The following is a 27,480-nucleotide window of genomic DNA, read 5'->3' on the forward strand; positions in this document are numbered from 1 at the left end:
TTTAAGCTAGGATGTTCCTGGTTTGAATCTCACTTTACCCACAAATTCTAAGTTGCCTCAGGCAACTCCTTCTCCTGTTATGAACATTACTGACCCTGTCCTATCATAGCCTTTATACAGATTATTTTGATAATGTCTGTAAAGTGCTTTAAACACTGATGAAAATTTTTATTTAAATGCAAAGTAGTATTCTGGGAAAGTGGTAGCAGAAGCAGGCAGAACATTCATTTCCAAGCCATTATGTAAAGACAGGGGTGGGCAAAGTGCAGTTCCCAGCATTCCACACCATTGTTTGTGCTAGCTAGGGCTGATGCAGTCAAACAATATCTGCAAGGTCACACTTTATCCAGGCCTTTATTTTTATTTATTTTTTTAAATTCAGTCCTTTAAGGTGTTGGAATTACAAGGTGATTTGATATCAGTCATCTGCTTTGGTTGCTGAAGGCTGCAGGTCCACTCTCTGGCATTGCCAGCTAGGGTTGGGAAGGACTCTTACCTGATACAGAAGGGTCACTGTCAGTTACATACATTCAGATGGACCAGTTATCAGAGCTGATTATAAGACAGTTTATTACACTTGTTGTGGTTGTGTGTCATCTAATTGTTTCCCTAAAATGAACCTATCACAGAGTTTTCTTGGCAGAATTTGTTCAAAGGGGGCTTGCCTTTGCCTTCCTCAGAAGCTGAGAAAATGTGATTTGTCAAGGTCACCCAGTGGGTTTCCATGGCCAAGTCAGGATTCAAACCCTGGTCTCCAGAGTCATACTCCATTGCTCAAACCTCTATATCATGCTGGCTCTTCTTACACTCCTTAATTTCCTAAAGACACAACCTCTCATCCAGCAGCTTCAGTGCCTATGTGGAGTGAGTCCCACTGCCCAACTCTTGTAACATTGACAAATGTTCTCTTTGTGTGCGATGTGAATTTCAAACATAGATTCCCATCCGTTGTTGTGTCATATCATTTACTCTAAATAGTGCAAATAAATTCCAGTTGGATGCCATAAGTCTAAAAAGCATAGATTATGGGTTGAATAGCCTACTCATGTCAAAAGACACAAACCATTGTTTTTATTGTATCTCCTTCTCACCCACCCCAACCTTCCTGGGAAATCTCATATCTATTAAAACAGTGTTGATTGATGGCCTTCAACCTTTTTTTTTAATGTGCCATATATCTCATTCAATATTGTGTGGAAAGAGAGAGATAACTAAGTGGCTAGAGTAAAAGCTTATAATACAATTGTCTTTCCAGAGGAAGAGAGAAAGAGAGGGAGATTTCTTGAGCTCTTTGTTCTAGCTAAGAATTAAAGTGCCGATCAGCAGTTTTGCAGAGAGCTGGCTAAACCATGCAGGACACAGAAATCATGATGTAATCTTCCTTTCTTTGCTAGCTGCATGATTACTTCTCTCCAGTCCTTATATCTCTCCTTTATTGTTTGTTGTTTCTATTTTAGGGTGTGAACGGAATGTCTGTGGATGAGAAGACTGAATCCCCCATGTATGTGTATGAGTCAACAGTCCATTGTACCAATATCCTCCTGTGCCTCAATGACCAGCGGAAGCAGGATATTCTCTGTGATGTGACTTTGCTTGTGGAGGGGAAAGAGTTCCGAGCCCACCGGGCTGTGCTGGCTGCATGCAGCGAATACTTCTTGCAAGTGTTGGTTGGACAGACGGAAAATGACCTGGTTGTCAGCCTGCCAGAGGAGGTACAGTATGTACAGTATGTCATTGTCCTTCTAACACTTTAAGAGAAAATCCTCTAATATGCCAGGAGACAGGTAGACAGACTGGTTGACATCTAGTAGTTCAGAGTCTGCAAAACCTAAAGTTCTTTAAAAGATACATCTCAAAGCTTCACATGTCTGGACTCTATGAGAGTGAGTGTTATTCCTGGGAGAGGAGGTAGGATATGATGTAATATCAGGCTTCCTGTGGTCTGCAGGGTGACATGGAGAAGAGCAAAGGAACCTGCCAAGAAAGAACAAGGAGGCGTTGAGCAGGAAGGAAGAGGAAAAGCGGAGGAAGGTTCAGAAAATTCAACTTTGTGAACACAGTGAACCCCTTGCAGTACTTTTATTTTTTTAAGAATACAAATTCTGAAAATTCCAACCAAAATTCCAGTGTACTGTAGGCCGAGCTTTGAAAATTTACGTTTTTTTGAAACATAGCTGTCAGAAACTTCTAGCATGGAAGGCTCTAGGAGTTGGAATCCAAAAAGGAGTTTCTTTTCCAAGCTCTTATCTTGAGGGGAAAAAATGTCCCAAAACAGAACCATGTGTATATGGTGTCAGATCAAGGGCACTTGACTCTGCTTTTCTGGATTGGTTTCTTTTCTTTAAAAAAACAAAAAACAGGGAGACATTTTTCTACCTCAACACTTGATGACGCCTGGAACAGAAAAGTGTATCCCACTTTAAAAAATGAATAATTATTTGGAAATCTTTCTCCCTCATGGTGTGTGTGTTTTGTTTTGTTTTGTTATTTACAGAAAGAAAACTCAGAAATAGTAACCAGGGACATGTCTTCACTGGCCAGGATACTCCAGGCACAGCCTAGAGCAGAAGTTCCCAATCTTTTTGACTCATGGAGCCCTTATTTCTATGGTGGAGCCCCTAAGAGGCCTACCCTATATCTTACAAGTTACTAGTGTTTAGGAAAATATATAAAAATATTTTTTTCTTTAATTTCATTCAATTTTTATTTCTTCCATTTTCCTGGAGGAGCCACGGAACACCTGGGAAGTGTGCGCAGAGCCCTAAGGGCTCCTTGGAACATTGGTTGGGAACCCCTGGCCTAAACTGTTCTGGCCTCAGAGCTGCCCCAATCTCCTCCCATTACCTTAGGCCCTCTGTTCCAATGCCAGATGGCTAGTCACACATACTTGCTACTCTGCTGCCTGATTTGGCCGTCACTGCAGCACATCACTTGCTGTGAGGTCAAAAAACCATCCTTGCAGGTGATGATGATGGTGGTGGTGGTGATGATTTCTTACCTGTTTCTCCTCATGGATTGAGGCAGGGAACAACAGCAGACCTACAAATGCACAACACCAATTAAAAGCACACATCAGTTTAAAACAGTGGTTCTCAACCTTCCTAATGCCGTGACCCTTTATTATAGTTCCTCGTGTTGTGGTTATAGTTCCTCTGTAAGCGACGCCCCAAGGCAACCCTAGCATGTCATCAAGACGTGCCACAAGGCCCATCTGTACCAGGCCTTAGTATGTGGGGGGAACAAACAACACCTTTTTTCCATTAGACACAGCCATTAGACTCCACTGTCTGGGTGGAGCAGAGAAGGTCTATTTTTAGTACAGTGCCTCTATAGTTTATAACCCAGACCAAATTCTTGCACAAAAAAGTATCACCCCACAATCCCCAGCACAGTCCAAACTGATGCTTGCATATTGTTTAATATAGCTTACTATGCAGCACAGCAGGCTGTCAGGAAAGGCCGAATCAGGAATCTTGCTACAAAGACTGAACTCTTGCATTTAAGTCAGTTCTACATTGACTTCTGTTGTTGCTGGCTTCCCAGGCTATTCTGTATCCCAGAGTTGTTTTCTCTTTCCTTAAATCATCTCTATGTTTTCTTTACATCAGGAGATGGGCAACACACAACCTTTAGGCTATGCACTTTCCAGCACCCGTATTTGCTCTTGAAGCAAAATGTGCTGCTGGAATATGGATATTCCATTACCCCAAACTCCTTTAAATTCCTCCCTTCCTTCCAAGAAAGATGTTCTGCCCTGCCAAGAGAGCCACCACTGTATTTCGGAAGTGGGAATCTTGCTGGTAGCTGCCTATTTTTCTGTGGCAGCTGCTGATTTGGAGCATGGACAGTGCTTGGGCAGGGAAGTCTGCTATGCTATTTCTGTGTTTTTGGTTTACTTGTTTTATGATTTTTAGTCTAATGTTGCTCAGGCAGTTAGTAAGCTAAGTATGGTACCGCATTATTGTTTAACCACATTGGAGAGCAGAATATTCTTATTAAGAACTGTGTTTTCATGGCACATTGCTGCTTCCTTTACTAATAAAAGTAGTATTATTGGATTCATTTCAAAAAGGCTTTGTAAACTATTTTATATGTACAAACATTTTCTGATATTCTAGCCAAATGTATAGCTAAGTAACATTTTCTAGCTATCCCAGCTGCACAAAACAAGCAGCAGTCACACACAGAGATGAAGGTCTCTTCGCCTGACAATCAGGGCATAGGAGGATAGCATTTCTATCCTTCCCATCAGGGAGCAAGACTGTGGTAAGCAACAGTAATGGGGTCCTGCTTCTGATTGTCACAGCTTCGCTCACTTGTGGAAAGAGATAGAAACATTATCCTTCTGTACCCTGATGGACAGCTGAACAGACATCCTTCGCTCAGTGCAGGTCTTGTCTGTTAAGGTGGGCTTGGTGAAACATTTATCATTGTGACAATAATGCCACAGTTATAACTAGCTAATATGGAGTACTTATGGATTAATAACTCTAGTTTGGGAATCTGTAGCTGCAGTACAGAATGCCAACCATTTACTTTAGGATAAATAACTGTGATTCAAATCTCGGGCTTGCTAGAGAGGTTAAAAACAATAAAAAGGGCTTTTTTGGATATATCCGCAGCAAAAGGAAGAAGAAGGAAATGGTAGGGCCACTACGTGGAGAAGATGACAAAATGCTAACAGGGGACAGAGAAAAGGCAGAATTACTCAACACCTTCTTTGCTTGAGTCTTCTCAGAAAAGGCAAAAGGTGTTCAACCTGAGAATAATGGAGCAGAGGACAGAATAGGGGAATTTCAGCACAGTAAAGTAAAGAGATAGTACAGGAATATCTTGTTAATCTAAATGAATTTAAGTCTCTAGGACCAGATGAACTACATCCAAGGGTATTAAAAGAACTGGCAAATGTAATATCGGAGCCATTGGCAATAATCTTTGAAAACTCCTGGAGAACAGAAGTCCCAGGAGACTGGAGGAGGGCAAACATTGTCCCCATCTTCAAAAGGGGAGGGGGGAGAGGATCTCAACAATCCAGTTAGTCTGACATCCATACCAGGAAATATTCAAGAACAGATCATTAAACAGAGAGTCTGTGAACATTTAGATGACAATTCCATAATCACAAAAAGTCAACATGGGTTTCAGAGAAACAAGTCATGCCAGACAAATCTGATCTCTTTCTTTGATAAAATTACCAGCTTGGTACGTGAAGGGAATGCTGTGGATACAGTATATCTTGATTTCAGTAAGGCCTTTGACAAGGTTTCCCATGACATTCTTGCAAACAAGCTTGTAAATTGTGGGCTAGACAAGGTAACTGTTACATGGATTTGTAATTGGTTGCCTGGCTAAACCCAAAGGGTGCTCAACAATGGCTCCTTTTCATCCTGGAGAGAAGTCACCAGTGGGGTCCCACAGGGCTCTGTCCTGCGGCCACTGTTATTCAACATCTTTATCAATGACTTGGATGACAGAAGTGAGGGCATACTCATCAAATTTGCAGATGACACCAAGTTAGGAGGAATAGCTAATACCCCAGAGGACAGGATCAAAATTCAAAATGACCTGAATAGACTAGAAAGTTGGGCCAAAGCTAACAAAATGAAATTCAGCACGGAGAAATGTAAGGTACTACACTTAGGGCAGAAAAATAAAATGCACAGATATAGGATGGGGAACACCTGGTAGAACGAGACTACATGTGAAAGGGATCTAGGAGTCCAAGTAGACCACAAATGAGTGAACAGTGTGATGTGGCAGCTAACAAGGCCAATGCAATTTTAGGCTGCATCAATAAAAGTATAGTGTCTAGATCAAGAGAAGTAATAGCACCACTCTATTCTGCTTTGGTCAGGCCCCACCTGGAATAATGTGTCCAGTTCTGGGCACCACAATTCAAAATGGACATTGAGAAACTGGAGCGTGTCCAAAGGAGGGCGACTAAAATGGTGAAGGGTCTAGAAACCATGCCCTATGAGGAATGACTTAGGGAGCTGGGGATGTTTAGCCTGGAGAAAAGAAAATTAAGAGGTGATATGATAGCCCTGTTTAAATATTTGAAGGGATGTCATATTGAGGAGGGAGCAAGCTTGTTTGCTGCTGCTCCAGAGAACAGGACCCGGAACAATGGATGCAAGCTACAGGACACCTTAATATTAGGAGGAACGTCCTGACAGTAACGTCTGTTCGACAGTGGAACAAACTCCTTCAGAGTGTGGTGGAGTCTCTTTCTTTGGAGGTCTTTAAGCAGAGGCTGGATAGCCATCTGTCAGGGATGCTTTGATTGAGATTTCCTGCATGGCAGGGGGTTGGACTGGATGGCCTTTGTGGTCTATTCCAACTCTACGATTCTATGATTCTATGAATAACAATGGGAGGGAAATGTGCTTTGTGCTGTATTTTTAAAGCAAAATCCAAGAGGAAGGGTCCGGTGAAAACTGCTTCTCCCTCCCTTCTCACTTAATAGCAGGAGCCCAGCAAGGCTTACAAAATGTCAGAGTGCTCCTGATTTCCAAAGGAATTGACCCATAGCAATGTCTACACAGGGGTTAAGTCCCATTTAGTAGAGTTGGTCTTTCTCCCAGGTGAATGTACACAGGCATGCAGCCCAATCCTGTCATAAAAAGAAAAAACCTAAGTGAACATGTGTATATTTGGTCACATGATGAGGTTTGTTCCTTTTTATCCATTAGTTTCAATGAGTCAATAAAAACTCATCTGGACTTCATGTCAACTTTCCTGCCTGCAGAGCAGCATAACCTTTTCTGCATATACATCTAGTAATGGCTTGTGTTAAATTCAAACTGAATCAATTATTTCCTGAGAAACAGGTTAATACTGTTGAGTTGGTTTAATCCTTATTCCTGTTGTTCTTTGCTTTATTTAATCGTAGAAACCAGTCTTCCTTCCTTTTAACAAGGCATTTCATTAAGCTTTTAATTCATGATAAGGCATTAAATAGCACTTGGAAATATTTTTAATGGTTTCCACTTCCCATCTAGATTAACCTCCCCCATCCTCCCAAAAAGTGTGATAGAGAGACATACATGGCTGTCAGCCAAGGGTATTGTAGGTCATGCCAATATTAGCTGGCAGTGGGCCATTATCTAATTAACATTGCTTCATCGCTGCAAGTAATAACTCTCAGGAAAATGATTGAGTCATTCATGGTGCCGTGATACTTCTACTTTAGAAATATCCAGTACTGTTTAGAATAAATTCTGATTCATTGGGTTACCTTCTCTTCTTTGCCAATTAAAGCAAAGCCACATTAGTCATATCTGAAGGTGAAAACTGAGTGGAAGGAAAGCACTTAGTTTCCTCCTCCTCTTCCACCACCCGCTCCTGATAACTGCAGTTTTTAACTCCAGGAATTAATCCCATTACATACACAAACCTTCAGTCATAGAAAATTAAGCGAACAAATAAATAATCCTCTAAAATTATTTCTCATTACAGGAGTGTAGGTCAAGTGTCACAAGACTAGATGTGAGCAGATATTATACTCATTTTCTAAAAGGAAGGAGAAAGGGAATCTAGGCAAATACCACCTGATTGTCTTGAAGATGATACCAGAAAAGCTGTGTTATTTTATTTTATTTTAGTCCTGCTGTTTTCTCAACACATGATCCAAGGTGTAGCATACAACATTTTAAAAGCACAATATAATTACAAAACTGTTGATGCAAAAGTTAAAACACAATTAAACTAAATTTCTATTTTAAAAAGCACAGGTTAAAAACAGTTTAAAACACCATTAAAATAAAATTTTAAAAACATCAAAAAACAATGCTTAAAAAATAATAAAATAAAAACACTCCCCCATTAAAATTTTTATCTGTTGAAAAAACAAAAAAACTAAAAGCTTCCTTAAATAAAAGGGTCTTTATATGGCAGTGAAAAAACAGCAGAGAGGGGCCAACTTGGGTTCCCAAGAAAGGAAATTCCATAACTTGGGAGCATCCACCAAGAAGACTTTCTCTTGTATCCTCACTAGATATGCCTGGGATAGTGGCAGAATCAAGAGACAGTAATTCCCTGCAGATTTTAGAGCACAGGCACAACATATTATTAAGCAGTCATTCTGTAAGCATGTATATCACATAATTAATAAAAAACTATGATCACTGACAACCCCTCATCAGTTTCCCAGGAACAAGTCACGCCAGACTAATATCTCTATTTTTCATAGAGTTCCTAGCCTGATAAGTTAGGGGAATTCTTTTAGTGTTTTGTTGTTGTATGCCTTCAAGTCATTTCTGATTTATGGCAACCGTGAAATGAACCTATCACAGGGTTTTCTGGGGCTGAGAGTGTATGACTCACCCAAGATCACCCAGTGGGTCTCTATAGCTGCATGGAGAATTGAACCCTGATCTCCACAGTCTTAGACCAGTGCTCAAACTCTACACCATTCTGGCTCTCTTCTTTAAGCACAGTACTTCTCAATTTTTGCAAAGCTTTTCACAAGATCTCCAGTGAGGCAGATTAGGTGATGCTCTGTTGGGTGAAATTGAAGCTTGTTGATGCCTTGTAACCTGAGAGGGTTTATCAACAGTACTTCATCATCCCAGAGAGAAGTGACAAGCTGATGTTACAGGTTTCTGTCCTAAGCCCAATGTTGTTCACCCATTTTAAAAATCACTTAATCAAAGTAAGGCTGTCTAAAAGCTTAAACAGAAACATGATTCAGGGTGATCTTATTAGGATGAAGAATTCAGCCAAAACTCATAAAATTGCAAGCGATAAATGTAAAAGTATATAGGAGGTTATCATAGACCACAAAATGAGGCAGCATGTAATGATATGGCTAGGGCTAAAAAGTTTAATTTTACCAAGAGAAGCGTGGTATCCAGGTTATGGGAAATCATGACTGTGCTCTGTTAATCTGGAATATCACTTCCCTTTTTGGGCATTGCAGTTTAAGAAACATTGACAAAGAGGAACATGCCCAGAGGAGAGGAAGGTGATGAAAAATAGGGAGCTGTGAGGAAATTTTGAATGAGTCAGGTATACTTAGCATGGAACAGAAGAGTATATCACACAGGGCTTTTTGGAGCTCAGATCCAGGGTGACTCCTGATTCAGCTATGCGAATTCACGTCGTAACGTGAATGTTTTATCACACCTAGTTGCCCTTCCGAATCGAGGGGGAATCGAATCCAAGGCAAGTCACGTGGTGCGGATTCACACAAAGCAGAGTGAGTTCACATTGTATTACCACACCGGTCCATATCATGCGGATTCAACAATTCAAATTGGGACCGTTGTGCATGCTCAGTGGGGCTCTGGACGCTGTCCTCCTTCCCTGCCCCCTCCTTAGCTGTTATCCTTCATCAGACTGAAGTAGTCAAGGATGATGGGATAGGTCGCAGGGGGTCACTGGGGCCAGGGTTCGGATGCAGGAGAAGGCAGGGGATGATGAGATGGGTCGCAGGGGGTCACTGGGGCCAGGGTTTGGATGCAGGAGAAGGCAGGGGATGATGGGATCGGTCTCAGGGGTCACTGGGGCCAGGATTTGGATGCAGGAGAAGGCAGGGGATGATGGGATAGGTCTCGGGGTCACTGGGGCCAGGATCCGGATGCAGGAGAAGGCAGGGGATGATGAGATCGGTCTCGGGGTCACTGGGGCCAGGGTTTGGATGCAGGAGAAGGCAGGGGATGATGGGATAGGTCGCAGGTGGTCACTAGGGCCAGGATTTGGATGCAGGAGAAGGCAGGGGATGATGGGATAGGTTGCAGGGTGGCAGAGAGGACGAGATGGCATGAAGCAGGAGGGGGGGTGGAGGAGCAGGACGCAGGGGGGCCAAGGGGGGGGCGACATTGGAGTGATCTTCCACACCAGACCAATTCGAAGTGAAATCGAAGTGAGCTTGAAAGCGAATTCTGTGAATTCACTTTTTTTCTGATTTTACCAAAAGGAGGAGTCACTTTGGAATCACTGCGGAAGCGCCACAGAAAGAGCGGCCATAGAAAAGAATCTAGTCTGATTACACATTCACGTTATAATGTGAATTCGCATTGTGGACCCGCAGTCACCCCAGATCTGAGCTCCAAAAAGCTCCAAAAAAAGAGTCAATTAAGAGAAAACATAATAGTTTGTGATGGAGCATGATGGGTAAATGTCCACTAACATGGCATGTAAAGAAACAAAACGGGTATTCCACCTTCATTCCTTTTTTAGACCTTGAGGTTTCAAACTAAAATTCCCTGCAAGAGTTTTGAATAAAGGTTGTCCAAAGAGGGAAATCTCTCTCAACTATGAAACCTTTAAACCATTATCATTAAAATTAAAAATAAACCTTAGTAGCTGGGTTCTTAGTAAGCTGCATTTAGTAATTTAGTAAGCTTGTAAGATGTACAAAATTAAGATATTTAATTAACATACAGTGGGCCCTCTTTATACACAGATTTGCCATCTGTAGATTTGAGCATTTGTGGATGACAAGCCCGTATGTTCCCCAGTGACAGAGCACATGCAGCTGTGCTACTATTAGGACAAAAGTCACTCCCCGTTCTTCCCTCCCTTCTTCTTTTCTTACCCCCTCCCTCCCCTCCCTCTCTTCTCTTCTTAACTTCTTTGTCCGAGACTTCTGCCCTGGCCTGGCTGTAGGGGTAGAGTTTGCTACCCAGTCAGCGGGGACCAGGGCAAGGTTTGAGTCTCAGAGCCCTGTTCCCAGGCCTAGCACCAGGGAGGAAGCCTCTGGGCTCCGAAACCCAAGCCCCAGCCTTGGCCCCTTTGGAACCCCATTGGCCAAAGGGAGCCAGCACTAAGGCCAGGGCTTGGGTTTCAGATCCCAGAGGCTCCGTCCTAGGTGCTAGGCCTGGGGACAGAGCTCTGAGACTCAAACCTCCGCCTCATCTGACTGGGCAGCAGACTTCACCCCCACAGTAAACCGGGGCAGAAGCTTCGGAGGAAGCAAGTAAGGAGATAAGGAGGGTGGGAGAGGAGAAGGAGGGAGGGAGGGGAGGCAAGGTACTCCTGTCCCATTATGCCTAATCGTTGTATGGCCACATAGCCACGCCACTATTAAGGACAATGGGATTTGAGCATCCACGGATTTTGGTATCCATGGCGTGGTCCAGAACAGATCCCCTACGGATACCAAAGGCCCACTTTACTTAGCAGCAGGAGCAAGCAGCAATCATACACTAATATGCTGGCTCATTCAGAGTAAGAGCCAGGAGTCTTTGGTGTCAAAAGTGTAAGTTTAAAAAGTGTAAAAGTCCTTGTAGGTTTATTGTAATGTAACTTGGACTTTTGAAAGTAAAAACTCCTGATCTGAGCAACCATGGATTAAGAACAGATGCTTCCTTGTGGAATGACAGAAAATAAAGAATAAGAATTTTTGCAACAGAGGAGTATCAACAATAGGACTTGTTTTGAGTCCACAGTTGGACCCAAGTTACTTGCGGGAAGGCCTCTCCCTACATAATCCACCCCGCACACTTAGAACATCTGGGAAGAATTTGTTGGAATACTGTAACATTTGATTAACTACAACTTTCCATAAGAGCATTTACTGCCGCAGTCCCTAAATTGTGGAATAGTCTACCGGAAGAGATCCGTCTTATTACCACCTTAGATGCCATTAAGAAGGCACTTAAGATGGATCTCTTCCAGCGGGCTTATCCATCAGATTTAGTATAAGAGACTATGCTTAAGGCTCCACTCTGATTATGACTGTATAACTATTTAATGATTGGATATTTTAAGGAACTAATAGGAATATGTATTTCAGTATTAGTATTTTATAGATTGCTTTTCTGGATTGTATTGTATCATTTTAATGATGTAATCCTGCTTCAATCCTTGAGAGAGGCAGGAAATATAAATAAACATTATTATTATTATTATTATTATTATTATTATTATTATTATTATTTTAACATGTTTGTAAAAGGTTTGTATTTAGAGGGTTGTGTTTCCTAGAAACATCTGAATGGCCACGCAGTAACAGACTGCTGGATGAGCTGGGCCTTTGGCTTGATCTACAAGCCGACTTCTTATGTTAAATTGTAGGCTTGTCAGTAAAATAGTGTTCTTCTGTCATCTTAATGTTTCTTGTCTTCCTTTTAAAACTTAGTTAAATCTAGATTGCATATTTGCAGTTATTTGAGTGATGGACTAGGAGTTCAGGAGACTAGAGTTCAAATTGCTGTTTAACCATGGAAACTCACTGACTGACCTTGTCACCCTCTCATGGTTTCAGAGGAAGGCGATGGCAAAACCCTTGTGAATAGATCTTACCAGAAAAACCCTGGTAATGGTTGGAGTCAGAGATGACTCAAAGTCAGAGATAACTTGAAGTCAGAGGTGACTCGAAAGCACACAGTCACACCAGTATGTTTAAGTATCTGGAATCCATTATGAAGAACACCATATTTTTGTGATAACTGACATCCTGCAATGCATTCTCTATTTTCTTATTGATTTGTGTAGATCAGTGCTGAATACCTTTGAAGAAGAAGTGCCAGGCAGAAAGATGGATTCAGGCATCTAGGCTGGCAAAGTTCACATGTGTTTAGGAAACACATCCATTCAGGCATGGGTGGGATGAAGTCAGGCATGCAGCATGACTGTGTCCCTACAGCGGCAACAATGAGAAATCCTAGCAGCTGTTAATCATCCACACCAGCTAATGCAATGAGGGGAGAAATGTTGGGTATTATCCAGCAGAATATGAGTGGGTTTAAGAGAAAAATCAAGAGTCGCTTATTACTGTGGTGTTATGTGAGCTCTGAAAGATTATGGCTTTTTTGTTCTAATCTTTGTTCTTTTAGCAAAACAGCATTGTGTATAACTCTCTTCTTTATGTATAGATTGTTATAGCTTTATGTATAGATTTGTCAAAGTACTCATTGGATACAAATCTGGTATCCACAACAGATATGACATGTTGCTTGCTTGATTTAAATGAGCAACTTAATAATAATAATAATAATAATAATAATAATAATAAATCATTTATTTCTAGCCCGCCTTTCCATGAGATCAAGGCGGGTTACAACATCATAGAGCAACAAACGATAAATATCAACAATACAATATAAAACAAAATCAGAGATTAAAACAAGGAATTAAAAACACAGATTAAAAACCTTACAAAAACTAGCCAAAGTGCAGGTGCAAAAGGAGGGGGGGAGAAAAAGCGATTACAACTGGGGGAAAGCTTGTTCGAAGAGAAAGGTTTTGAGTCTCTTCCTGAATTGGTCGAGGGAGGGGGTCGAGCGGAGCTCTTCGGGAAGCGAAGTCAGCATATATTCAATAGAATATATTTTTAGATAACTTTTTAGATATTAAGAGAAGCCAAACTGATAGTTTTATCTAAGACTGGAAAGAATATACCCTTAGAATAAAGTTCCGTCTTCAGATAGTACAAAACCCTCTTCTCCCAGTTAAGGAAAATTAATTCCTAATTAATAAAATAACAGATTTTCCCAAACAAAATAGATTGGATCTTATAATTTCCTGAATCTCCTACAACCGAACCCCTATCTTAAAGCATTCCAACACTGTAGTTTCCTATTTTATCTAGGATTACTTTTTTCTTTACTTTTGAAAGACTAGAATGTTTCTGAGAAGGATAGTTATTGGATGGGAAATTTAAAAGTATTTACTTATTAAATCATGTATATGTTTTGTTTCTGATCCAAGCAATATTAATACAAGTTGAGTATCCCCTTACCCAAAATGCTTGGGATCAGAAGTGTTTTGGATTTTGGATTTTTTAATGCTTGCATATACATATCTTGGAGATGGGAACTAAGTCTCAACAGGAAAGTTTGTGTATATGAAACCATCAGAAAGCATAGGTGTCTCTATCTCAGCCACTCATATGGATAGTTTTGAATTTTGGAGTCTCTTGGATTTCTGGATAAGGGATACTCAACCTGTATACACTTTTAAATAGGTGTATTTTAGTAACTGTTTAAAAATGATTCAGCATACTTGTTATGTAGCCTAGATAAAAGTTTTAAATTGTATCTGTTCTGGACTAAGATCATACTGTATCTGATATACAGTATGTCATACTTACACTATTGCATTCCATATTGGCAGTGATTTCAAAGGTTCAAATGCAATATGGTTTTCTCTAATCATTGTATGTATTAGCAAATTAAATATTTGTGGAAAATCCCAGATAGTAATAAATCCATAAACATCATTTATTCAAAAAAGAAGGAAAATTTATATTGATAGGAGTCAACTCAATTTTCAGTGCCCTGCAGCAAAATAATTCCATGACAGCTACCATTACACATCTGACAATATATGTATTCAGAGTTGAAAAGTTACTTTAAAGATGTTCTCAGGGTTGAGAAGTCAGACTTTGGGTCATCTAGCCCAGTACTGTCCCATGCAATGCATGCTCGATATTACTGAGATATAGAAGTTTACCGCACCGGGGATAAAACTTTCCCCGATGTGTTCTAATGTGCACGAGCGGGGCCGCGCACGGAGCGTGATGGGAACCCGATGGGGCCCAGAACACTAGTTTACCACACAGGGAACGCCGCCTCCGCCAAGCGTTCCCATCGGGTTCCAGAGGGCACCATTGGATGCCATTTCTGGGAACTGTTTCGACACCGTTCCCAGAAATGGCGCCCTCTGGAACCCGATGGGAACGCGCGGCGGCGTTCCCTGTGCGGTAAACTAGTGTTCTGGGCCCCATCGGGTTCCCATCACGCTCCGTGCGCGGCCCCGCTCGTGCACATTAGAACGCATCGGGGAACGTTTTATCACCGGTTGCGGTAAACTTCATAGAGTGTAGAGGTTTTTTCAAAGTACTAATACAGAGAGAGAGAGAGAGATACACATATATTGCTTTTGTCTCTGAGATATCCTGCATCACTGTCACCTCCTAGTACTGTTGCTGTCCAGTAGCTGTTTAGCCCGTTTAGTGTTGCTTCTCAGCAAAAGCCTGTCTGACATGGGAGACCCTACCACCAGCACTGTTGCTGTCAGCATAGCCTCTTACCTCACAGCAGCATGCAATCCCACCTGTGCAGAAAGATAGTGTCATTGGTATTTTTGTACTTTTGGGTATTCCACAATAAAAATGCATTTCTGTCTCAACTGCTGGAAAGTGTTCCTTTTATGAACTGACAACACAGTGAGGCTAGCTACTCCCAGTTCAGTGGAAGTTCCAGCAAAATAATGTAACTAATTTCTGTGGTGCAGTACTACTCTTTTACAGTCTCAGGGAACCGTATGATATATAAACCTGTTTTTCTCCTTGAAAAAGAGCTGGCTCAAAGCAGAGTATAAAAACACTCCAAATAAATGAAAGACTGCTACGGTTCGGTTTTTTCATATAAGGCTTCTAGACAATGTCCATTTTTTTTTTCTTTTCAACGTGAAAAATATTAAAGACATTGCAAATTTAGAAACCATTATTTTCTCTCTCCCCCGGTGGTCACTCCTGATTTTTTATGTATAGTATATACACACGTCTCTGGATGAAGCTTATAAATCATTGTTTCAAAGCAGAGGTTAAATAAACATGAAAAAATCAAGCCCACTTGCTGTATATACTCATGTGTAAGTCTGAAAATTTTAGTCAAAACTGACCCAAAAAACCTGGATCGACTTATCTACGGGTCAATGTAAGTACTGTACTTTAATTCTTATAAAAAAGGGAACCATATGCTAGTGAAAGGCACAAGTGTAATGTTTCCTGGAAGCACCAACCCCGCTCTACTTTCTCATCCATCCAGTCTTTAGTGTGAGTACAAACAGTTATGCCTGCTGGAATATTGTGTGTGTGTGTGTGTGTTGGAATTGCTTTCCTTTGCTTCATCCTTTACATCCCACCTTAAATCCCATTAAATTAAATGAACATCCTTTGTTACATGCCCCTAAGTTTTACCCTTTACTTATCCATGGGTCATACCAAAATCCATAATTTTGGCCCCAAAACCTTCCTTTGACTTATACATGAGGTCGACTTATAGTTGAGTATGCACAGTATATTTGTATGCAGGAACAAACCGGGAACTATCTATTATACCGTATAACATGCAAATGCACGTAGCAGGCCAGTATTGCCTTACAGAACTGTTCAAAGTTTTATGGTCAGTGTCATTAACTACACCTTTTTGGATCTTCTGTACAGTGCCCCTGCCTTATGCAGGGGATCCGTTCTGGACTCATCCACCCCCCATGTAAGGGAAATATCGTGTATGCTCAAGCCCCATTAAAAACAATGGGGCCATGTATGCGGCATGGCAAGTGCACCACAAGCACATGCACCATTGCCTCTTCCAGCATGCGGCTTCAGTGTAAGTTGAAAGCCGTGTATGGTGCACCTACATATGACACGGGCACACTGTATTACTCTCTAATCCTTCCCACATAACTACATATGTAATTGCTAACATAACCCTGGCTTGATACCAGCTCCATTAGTGTATCTGAAAAAGTGGGTTGAAATACAGGAAATCACATGCTAAAATAAATCAGTCAGTCTTAAAAGGTGGTGCTGGATTCCTCCTCCCCCTTTCCCCCTTTTTATGCTGCAAAAGACTAGCATGGCTGTCTCTTTGAAAAATGCAAATGAATATATATTTTACCCAAAGACCATTTTTGTGCATTGCTGAGGGAATGCTAAACATTTCTCCCTCCTGCCACTTGTCTTCAATCCTCCTCTAACTAGCATCTCAGCATACATAAAAGATATCAAAGATGGATCTGGAAGGAGGCATTTCAAATCCTGCTACAGGGGCAATTTCAAACAAAGAAATATTGGTCAAGGAAAGAGTTAAGCACTCCTCTCTGTATGTTTTTCCACTCCCAGTTAGCCCCTTCCAAAGCTTTTTTTTATTTTTTATTTTTATTTTATTTTATTTTGGTATAATGCATAATGTCTCATTTGGTTCTTTCTTTTCACTGCATTGTACCATTCACGCCAGCTGCAAATTTAACCAGTAGTGTGATGATTTTGAAATAATGATGGGAACACTGCCCCTAAAAAGAGAGATATGCTGGCTCTAACTTTTCAGAAATACTGTACTTTCAATTCATTAATTTGAAATAATGATTTTACCTTATTTTGTGGCTTAATTCACATAAAAATGTGTAGATGAAACTCTTGATCTAGTAAATCTTGTTTTCAAATCAAACAGTTTTTCATTGTATTCCAGTGCAGTTGGGATTTAAGCAGAGACTTGAATTAACAGCAGCTGTTGCAGCAACCTGTGGGTGCTCAGAGTGCCAAAGCTGGACAGTTCCTTCAAAGAAAGAGGAAATCCTGTTTAAAATTACCAGCATTTGCACTAGAATACACTACACTGGACTGTGTCTTCACATACTGTACAATGAAAATATAACATTGCTGATAATTCTGATTTGTCAGTAACAAGCAGTGATGCTTTCACTTGGTTGTCCCACAAATCCAAAACTTAACAAGGTAGAAATAGATGCCAACCTAGACATCAGTTTCTTTCTTTCTTTCTTTTTTTTCAGACATGTGTACATCTGTGAAATGGTTTCAGTATCTAACTTCATGGTTTGGCTTGTTAGAGGGGAGAAAAGCCAGGAATGCAGGTTCAGACATAATATTAGGCAATTCTATCCTGGTAGGTTTCTCATTGTTATATATTTGCTCCTGATTGCAGGATAAGCCTGATCAGGGTGATTGGGATGCATGCAGAAGCATGCTGTTTGTTACCAATAAATCAGAATTCTAGCTTAGCATTTTGTGGGGTCCAGTTTTTGTTTTAAAAATAAATCCCCTGCCCCCCTTTTAGACCTTGGTTTGAAGCACAAAGGCCTGGTGGTGTGCCTTCCTCACACTCTTATCAGCCATTAATTTTGGAAACACCTTTTGGTAAGGAATACTCTTTGGTGTTGGATTAGCAGCCTCAATGGTTGCAGCTGCTTTGACACAAGGCACAACAAGTTCTCGCTACTGAAAGGATCAAGTCTCCCTTATCCAAATGCTTGAGACCAGAAGTGTTTTGGATTTCAGAGATTTTCAGATTTTGGAATATTTGCACATATATATTATTAGATCTCTTGAAGATGGAACTCAAGCTAAACATGAAATTAATTTATGGATTTTATATACCTTAGAGAAGAGGAATATGAAGAGGAGAGATGGTAATTTTGTACGCATTTTTAAAAATAATTTTGTGCATGAAACAAAGTTTGTGTACATTGAACCATTAAAAAGCAAATATGTTACTATCTCAGCTGCCCATGTGGACAATTATGGATTTTGGAATTCTTGATAAGGGAGACTCAACCAGTACTGATTTACAGAGTATAAATCTTTATAAGAAAATATGGAATGGGACTCACTGTTTTTTATTTTTGTTGTTGATGATGGTGGTGGTTATTTTGTGTGTTACTCCTTATATATTTGTTGGTTGATTTTTATAACCTTCCTTCTACTAAAAAATGTACAGTGTTTTTAAAAGAGTATATTTTCTTGATTTATAAAGCTATGTTCCCTTTTTAAAAAAAAATAATTCTCTGCTATTTCTTCTTCCATCCACAAACATGGGTGAGCAATGTTAATATTGTGCTAGAGTAAGAAAATATATTGAAGATACTTTAAAAATCTTGTATAAATGTTGTGACCTGCAGTGAAGCCCATTAAAAGTTATGACTTCATATTAATCAGAGACTGTTCTTTGAGTGTGTTCGTATTACACATTTACAGCAATTGCTGAAGTTTGTTGCTGCTCTAACTGCTGTGGCTCCATCCTATGAAATCCTGGGATTCGTAGTTTAATGATACTCTCAGAATTCTCTCCTAGAGAGCAGTAAATATGTAGTTCAGATGAGCGAATTTTAATGGTTTTCAACTTCTGGTCTTCCAGGTTTTTTGGATTTCAACTCCCAGAAGGTCCAGCCACCTTAGCCAAAGGTCAGAGATTTGGGGAGCTGAAGTCTAAAATATTGGTAGGACCAAAGACATAGAGCACCAGTAGGCTAAAACTCTCTAGCAGAGAATTATAAGTACCTCACCAAATGACAAACCCCTTAATTGCATAGATGAAGCCATGGCACTTACAGTGGCATCAAACTACTATAACCACATAGTGCGAAATATTCTTTGGCCATCAAATTCAGAAAATATTGAGACATAACTTCTTGACAACAACCTGTGATAAGCTTATAACTTTCTACTATCTCAACATCTCTTTGCAATGAGTATTTTTTGTTTACTCATGTTTTTCATTATTATTCTCAACAAAAATATAAGACTAGCTCTATCCATAGAAACAACTCACAGGCCCTAAGTATCCATCCACTCAGCTTCCAAACCATCTCTTGTATAATGGAAGAAGAAGAAAAGAACACAAACTAGATGTTTGTTTGTTTTTACCAACCAGTGGTGGTAGGATCTGATAAGGTTTGGCCGCCTGAACTGGCTTTTATTATTCATCTTTTTTATTTTTACTTTCTATTCCACATTCCTTCCAGTAGCAAACTTGAAGCAGCTGGAAATAAATAATCAAAAGAATATCAAAAGAACAATATAAAATAAAGAATTAATAATTATTAGTCAAAATAGACAACGCTAAAAAAGCAACCTGTCTCATCCAGTGTAAAATAATAAATGAAGCAAATCTCACTTCTGTTTAACATTTCCCAAAGATTTCTTTTAAAGTTCCAAGTTTTTAAGTTTCTAAAAACTTTTTTAAGCTCCTTTTAAGTTTAAAATGGATGAAAGTTTTGCTGTGTTCTAATGTCTTTTTTATCAGAGCTCCCATTCGGGGCCATTCTAATCGATACTCTATTTCCATTGAAATCTTTAGAGTTTCCCCAACCTTCAGATAGGTTGGACTGTGGGTGACTATGGGATTATTTGGTCTGTAATCTGGAGGATACCAGTTTTTGAAGGCTACATGTGTTATACATTGTAACATTGTAAACAGTGTATACAAATATAATGCTGAATAATAAAAAGTGCATTTCATACTTTTACAAAAGTGAAGTGCATTTCATACTTTTACAAATTCTTTTAACATTAATTCTTCTGCTACATATGATATGATTTCACACAGTTATTTCTACCATAAATTGGTATCCTCAGAAGGCATCTTCAGTAGTGGACTGTGTGCCTCTCATAGTTCCAGGAGGAAAAACAGCCCAAGTTTATCGAATTTCTGTTCATATAGTTGCCAAATGATAATCAAGTTCTTGTGGTGGGAAGACCTTGAACATGTACATACAGTACTATAATGTGTTGGGATGTAAAAGTGGACCTCAATTCAAACACTCTCCCACTCACTGGAAACAAAACGAGGTTGGACTGGATGGCCCTTGCGGTATTGTTCTATGATTCTATGAAAACTGGGCCTCTGTTCAGAGCACAAGATGTTGGATATTGAATAACTGTGTAGGAAGTGAATAACTGTTAAGTTGGCTGTGAATTGTACATGAAGTTACAAATTTTGGTTGGGATCCTGTTCGTTAGTCATAACTAGAGTCGACCCATTGAACTGATTGTTGAATGGTGAATCAACACATAGGTAAATTCCATTATTCCACTGGGTCTACTCTAGTCAGGACTAACAATAAGATTCAGGCATTTGGTAAAAATATGGCCATTGGTGTAAATCACATCTGCATGTGAACACTCCCAGTTCTGTATAAATGCAGCAGATAAAGTTGAAAATAACTGTGCAACTATTACTATATCTGTAACCTAGAAAGGGGTTCACAATTCCTATTGAGATTTCCACCTACTGTGGGGAACAGTTAAGGAATCTGAATCTATTCTATAGATTTATGTTTGCAAATTTCGGACCTGATCTTGTTTTCAAGGAAGATGTAACGCTTTGGTTTTATGGAAAGAATTCTTTCTTTCCACTCCTAGCATCAGCCTTTTCTGTATGGCTTACTATTTTAGCTCTGTGCCATTCACATTTCTTCAGGAGCATTCAGGAGAAATTCGGCCATTTCTGCAAGATGTGAGGCTTGCTGTGTTTGATATTCTTTTAATTAATATCATTGTCGTCGTCCCCTCACCCCACCCCAACATCAGTGTGATTGTAGACCATAAGTGTTTAAGCTTTCTGTTTGTCTTTTAAAGGAAGCTGCCTGAGATAAGTTCAGATCATTGGTCTGTCAAGCTCAGTATTGTTGCAAATAGAAAGACAAGCTCCACATGCTCTTAGATGATCAATGGTTTATTCTTAAAAAAAAAAAAGGCCTATATAGAGACAGGCATTCTTCAAGAGCTAAACATAAAGCACAAATACAAAGCTATTATAAATATTAGAAAAGATAGGACAACACTAAATTAATCCTATTCCATAAAACCATATAAAATTGCACTGTTTTTCATATCAAAACATACATACCATTCAACAAAAATCACTAGAGTTGCTGATAACACTCTCCATAGAGTTGGACCATTGAATATTAGCAAGACAGACTCCGCAGTTTTTTTGTTACTTATATATATTCCAGATAGTCATTAGAAGGCAGAACCAATGATATGTGCTGAAATCAGTCACAAGCAAGTCTGATGCAATCTATCAGAGAGAAATTACTTGTTTGTTATTTACACATAGTTCATATAGATACTATAAAACAGAACCAATGATATGTGCTGAAATCTATCAGCGCAATCTCAGCTAGTTATAATATTATATTATTATTATTATTATTATTCCATAATGCTTTGATATTAAGGTTTGTAAATCCAGATCCTCCTTCAGACTTACGAAACCAGATACTTCAATTTTAGTATCCATTCCACCTCTTTTTTCTTCAAAGCATTATTAAAAGTATTTTTAATTACCCAGAAATGCAAATCTACTACTGAATGCTGCATTTCTTCAAAATGAGAAAATAAAGAAAGCTCTACCCTTCTATTTTTCAAACTGGAGAGCTGTTCCCCTGTCCTTGTATTATAGGTCTTGATGTCCTTCCCACATAAAATTCCTTACATGTACATTCAACGCCATAAATGACATAGCTGTTACATGTGATAAAAGTTGGGTTAGTTTATATCATTGATTGTCAGTACAGTCGGCCCTTCTGATACATGGATTTTTTATACACGAATTCAAGCATACAGCGTTTGAAAATGTTAAAAAAAAAATTCAAATATCAAACCTTGATTTTCCATTTTTTATAAGGGACACCATTTTACTATGTCATATTTAATGGAACTTGAGCATACACAGATTTTGTTATCCACGGGGGATCTTGGAACCAAACCCCAGCGTATAACAAGAGTCCACTGTATAATATTCAAATTCTGTTATTTTAGAGGTATAAGTGCAATACACTTGTCCCTCCTTTTTCTCAGGGGAGCCATCCCTTGCAAAAACAAAGTTTCACTTATATTCAAGCCCCATTGGCTTGAATTTAGGAACGCACGCCCCATTCATTCCCCCTCCATTCATCCCTCTCACGTAAGCAAGGGATGCGAGTCTGAAGACTACAAGAATAGAGGGAGGACTGTATAAACAAGGATTTGTTTATATTTGTTAAACAAGGATCCTTGTCCACAAGGATAGTGTCCTGTTGGTTTTGACATAACTATTATAGTATTGTCTAATGTTTGTTTCAAAACTGAAATCAGCATGCACGAGAACTTATACAACTAAAATGTCAGAATTTGTAAATTCTATTGACCAACAATGATATAAACTAACCCACTTTACTACATGTAACAGTAGCTATGTCGTGTATGGGATTGAATGTACAGTACATGTAAGAAACAGCTGCTGCTGCTGGGGACTGCAATGCCTTCAGGGTTTGGATGAGCTGCTGGGTGAGCACCTACTCCAGGCCCTAAATGGGCCACCTGGAGGCCACAGCACCCCCCTCCTATCAGTGGCCACTGCTGGGAGGTGCAGGGCCTTCAGCTGCTTGCCCAGCAGCTACATTAGACCCTAAACAGGTTGTTTGGAGGCCACAGCATCATCCCCCAGAGTGTGGTGCCCTTCAGTTCAGGGTCTGGCCTGGCTGCTCGTCCAGTAGCCACACTAGACCCTGAACAGGTTGTTCAGAGACTGCCTCTCAACAGCGGTTTGGCCCTGACTTCTTCCAGGCAGCAGGAGTGAAGGGCAGTCCGGTGTCCCGTCCCCCCACAACCCATACTAGACACCTGGACCAGGTGACACCAACTTCAGTGATGCCACTGTCCTCAGCTACCCCAGTTGCTGTAAACTGAGCTCAAAGGGCAGTAGTTTGCACTCAGTTAACTCATCAGAGAGAAGAGGAGGGGGCAGAGTCTTGCCCTTCCCCAGAAGCGCAGGCAAATCGCTACAACCTGTCCTGCCTTGTCTATTCTCTATTGTCTCATCAATAATTTTTGCCATCTTGACTGCACTCTGATGTTGCTTGGCCACACGTGTCCCAAGTTTCATCTGTGAAATGTTGGAGGATATGGCGGGAGCTGATATAGGCAGAAACTGGTTTTATCCAGGCAAACACATTTTCTTCTGCCTTTCCTCCACTCTTCCCAGTAAACCATGTCAGAATCTGATTTGGCCAGCAGGTCCCTAGTCTTCTTTTTTTGCTTACAATAGTAGAGACGGGGGAGTCAAAGCTAGTATCTAATTTTTATGCGCAAATAGGACATATTCCTGGGCTTATTTGCATTCATTAGCTGTAGGTGGTTACTCTATAGGGGTTTTAAGACCAGGGGTTGTTGTTGTTTTTTAACAATGCTTTTTGAGGTGTTTCTGTGCTGTGTGAATTTTTATGATCCGTTGCATGTTGTTCATGCAATTTCCTGCCCTGTAATGGTATCAGTTTTCCTGGCACAGAGGAATACAAATGAAAAACCCAGGAGCCTGCATTAGCATAAAATGTCCCAGTTCTGTCAGTTTGATTAATTTGTCTCTTTGTCTCCACTCTATATGATAAGTGCTATTCATGGCTGCAGCACTTCATATGTCAAAGTCTTTCTTCCTAATGACTTGAAAACGTGGTTTATTTCCCCCCTTTTTGTATTATTTTTCTCATTTAGCATTCTACTCAAGTATAGATTTATGCTGCGCTCTTTCATTATCTTACTGGTTGCAGCACTTGAGTGATTACATATGGTGTTGGGGTATGTGTAAAGATGTGATCCTGGGGGTAACAGCTGCTGATGCTTGCTGAAAATAGATCCTGCATATGCTCAGCACTTTTCCCAGAGGTCTTTTATTTATCACTAACAGTCTTGGTGCAGGATAGCTTGGATCCTCATTTAGCAAGATGACTTTTTGCCTTTCAGAGCAATGCAGTGACTTTGCTCTATTTACTGACTGCTGTGTAATCCCCCCCCCCCGGCCGCCGCCTGTGTTTTGGTTTCTGCTTTGTGTCTAACCAGTCACTACACCTAGTTGAAAACTGTAATATAACCCTGATTTATAATGAAGCCCAGAAATGTCAGACTCTATTTGAAGTAATGAAACCAGTCAGATCTAAGGTTTTTAATAAAATAATCCTATTTGTAAGACAGCATTTGTACATGGTACACTGATTTAAAATGAACTCCAGTTTTTCTCCAATGATTCTTTATGCTCAAGTACTGCTTCTACTATTCTGCTTCCACAGGGGACATTTTTTATTAGAAATTCATTCAAGGAGATTTCTTCAGCATTAGTGTACTGTCAGAAGAGCTAGTCCAAACTATGCATTTCATTTTTTCCTCTGTGTAAAAAATGCTTTTTTACAAGCAGAGCTCCTATGGAGCCCTTCTTAAATGTGTCATGTCTTCTGTTTTTTATCTTCTCTTAGACTGTATCTGTCAAAAACTGTGTGCCACCTGTATACTTTCTCTCTCTCATAGGGCAAATAGCAGCTGGGGGTGGGGAGGATATTCCCAGAGTGCCAGAGCTCTGGCTTGATTTCTCTTTCTCCCAGGCTCCCTTTGTGACTCCTTCAACCTGCTTTTGAAATAAAAACTATAAGACTTCCCTCATTCTCATCTGTTTTGTCCCTGAGGCTGAAAATATATACATTTTCAACTGCATGCTGTAGGATTTTTATACAGGAAGGTTCTTCTATATTAGATTCATTCTGAGCCATGTGGAACAATTGCATTCTGTCTATATACACGACCTGGCAGGAGGAAAGAGCAGGCAACTGCACAGGAAAAGCCACAAGAGAGATGGTATTCCCTAAGAGTAAATTGATTTACCCCTTCCACTCCCTACCGTTTTGAAATGTTTCCAGTCCTTGACAAACTGAAGATCTCTAACAAAGTGGGCCTTAGTATAGGTTGAGTCTTTCTTAGCCAAAATGCTTGGGACCAGATGTGTTTTGGATTTTGGATTTTTCTGGATTTTATAATACCTGCATTTTCATATATGTAATGTATGTATGAGACTCAGCTCTAAACACAAAATTCATTTATGTTTCATATACATCTTATACCCCGTAGCCTGAAGTCAGTTTTATACAGCGTATTTTTAATAAATCTGTGCATGAAATAAAGCTTGTGTACATTAAACCATCAGAAAACAAAGGTATCACTCTCTCAGCCATCTGTGAAAACAGGTTTGAACTTTGAAATATTTTGGATTTTGGAATTACAGAGAAAGGGAGATTCAGGCTGTAATTATTTTAAAAGTAACCAAGGATACACTTTTTTTCTTTCAGATGAAAATGGTGATAGTTCTTTAGGTTGTCTTTGTGGACTGTGGCCCATTATAAACAGGCACCCTAGGACGGACTCAGTCCGTGCTAGGGTTAGAAAGGGGCGTCTCTTCCAGACGCCCCTAACCCTAGCACGGACTGAGTCCGTAACAAATGGCAGCGGCCGTTCCACATGGCCGCTGCCATCTTGACGTAACGGATGCTCTGCATCCGCATGTCGCTCACCGGAAATGATGCTGTGAGTGCGCGATTAGCGCCTCGCGGCGTCTCTTCCGGGGAGCAAGAAGGAGCGTGATTTTCACGCTCCTTCTTGGCAGCGTCCGGGAACCGTGCCGTTTGGCTGCTGCGGTTCCCGGACACTGCAACCGAAGGCGGCACGAGACGGCCCCTTCTGGGCCGTCTGTAACGCGCCTGTGTTTAACCTCTCCAGCACTACTGTCATTATTTTCTCCTATGGAGAAGTTGTCTTGTTAAGTGGCTACAACAGTATGTAGAGAAGGTGACTAGTGTTTGAAGAGTTGAAATGTGGCACACACAACCATGACAAGGAATGAATGCTCACATGGAAAAGCCCTTCTACCTTTGATGTTTTGAGTTCTACTTCATTTTATAATATCTTGTCATATCGTAAAAATGGCTTAAGTTATAATAATAACAATAAGCAAAAGGACTTGGAGAATTAAGAGAAATAATGCTCACAGTCCATAAAAACTTCCTTATTTTTGTCCACATGGCTCCCAGTTCGATTTGTTTTTTAAACTTTCCACATTAAGATCAATGTCTGTACTTCAGTGGTAAAACACATGCTTTGTATACAGAAGATGCCATATTGAATCCTTGGCATCTCAAGGGATGGTTGGGAAAAGACCCCAGAGGACCTCTGTCAAGTCATGTAGACCAGGAATTGGGCACACAGTGCCCTCCATGTTGGACTATGCACACTAGCCAGCATATTGGAATTTCAGTCCAACATTGGAGTGCAATACATTTCCCATCCCTGATGAAGACTGACCAGTAGACCATTAATTTACTTCTGTAAAAGATAACTTCCTAAAATTTCACAGCTGTGTTAAATTTTAGCACATGTTTGATTCTCTCCACCGATGTCCTGTTTATCAGGTTTGCATGATAACACATAAAGATTTTACCTTGAAGAATGGTGGGTTTTCACAATTTTGCACCATTGTTATACTGTATATCTTACTGTTCCTAATTAGGGCTCCATAAAGAAATGCCATGAGGTAGGAATTCCATTTGAGTTTTTTTGAGATCTTAAGATGCATTTATTGCCAAGAGATGCCTACAGTGCATAATATCTCCATTGTGAATATCCTTTCATTTAGCATTCCACATTTTAGCATTATTAAGGTTAGAGAGCATCCTTTGAAAGTAAATGGGATAGAGGGACGTGTGTGTGCATGGGAGAAATAGAGTAATGAGATCTATAGCAGATACCTTTAACGCTTTGTAGAGGTGACATCTTCAACTGTTTTTCATGTGGAATAAAATCATGGAGTTGGAACCGACCCTGTGACTGTGAAATAATGCTCTTTGTTGAAGGAGAATGCTTCCGAGCAAGCTACGTTTGACCTTCTTCTGCTGCCAAAGAGAACTGTTGTTAGAATGTGAAAGGAGTAAGAAAAAGTGAAAGTCAAATGGAATGCGGAAGAGGCAGTAGAGGCACTAGTTTCCAGTGCAGAAAATGCTACATTTGGAGGATTTTAGTTTGGGAAGGAACTGGGTTTCACTTTAGGTTCATAGTAGAATGTCTGTAGAATCATTCAGAGCAGGGATGTGTTGCAGTGTACCTCAGCTTTAATACTCTGATTGCTTTCTTTCTTTCTTTCTTTCTTTTTCCTAATTACATTTTTTAGTTTTTACAATAAAACACATAGACAACAACTAAATACAAGGGCC

The 27,480-nt window shown here is 40.1% G+C and overlaps 1 protein-coding gene across 5 annotated transcripts in view; it reads left to right on the plus strand.

Moving 5' to 3' along the window:
* BACH2 (BTB domain and CNC homolog 2) overlaps window positions 1-27,480 on the plus strand; it is a 235,152-nt gene that overhangs the window by 168,784 nt on the left and 38,888 nt on the right. For all 5 annotated transcript variants that reach the window (XM_042464408.1, XM_042464394.1, XM_042464402.1 and 2 more), the window contains one exon: window positions 1,458-1,712. In XM_042464408.1, the coding sequence (XP_042320342.1) occupies window positions 1,470-1,712 (243 nt within the window). In that variant the 5' untranslated portion in view covers window positions 1,458-1,469. The remainder of the gene's footprint in view (window positions 1-1,457; window positions 1,713-27,480) is intronic.

The sequence above is a fragment of the Sceloporus undulatus genome, chromosome 1 (assembly GCF_019175285.1).
Source record: "Sceloporus undulatus isolate JIND9_A2432 ecotype Alabama chromosome 1, SceUnd_v1.1, whole genome shotgun sequence".
Lineage (NCBI taxonomy): Eukaryota > Metazoa > Chordata > Lepidosauria > Squamata > Phrynosomatidae > Sceloporus > Sceloporus undulatus.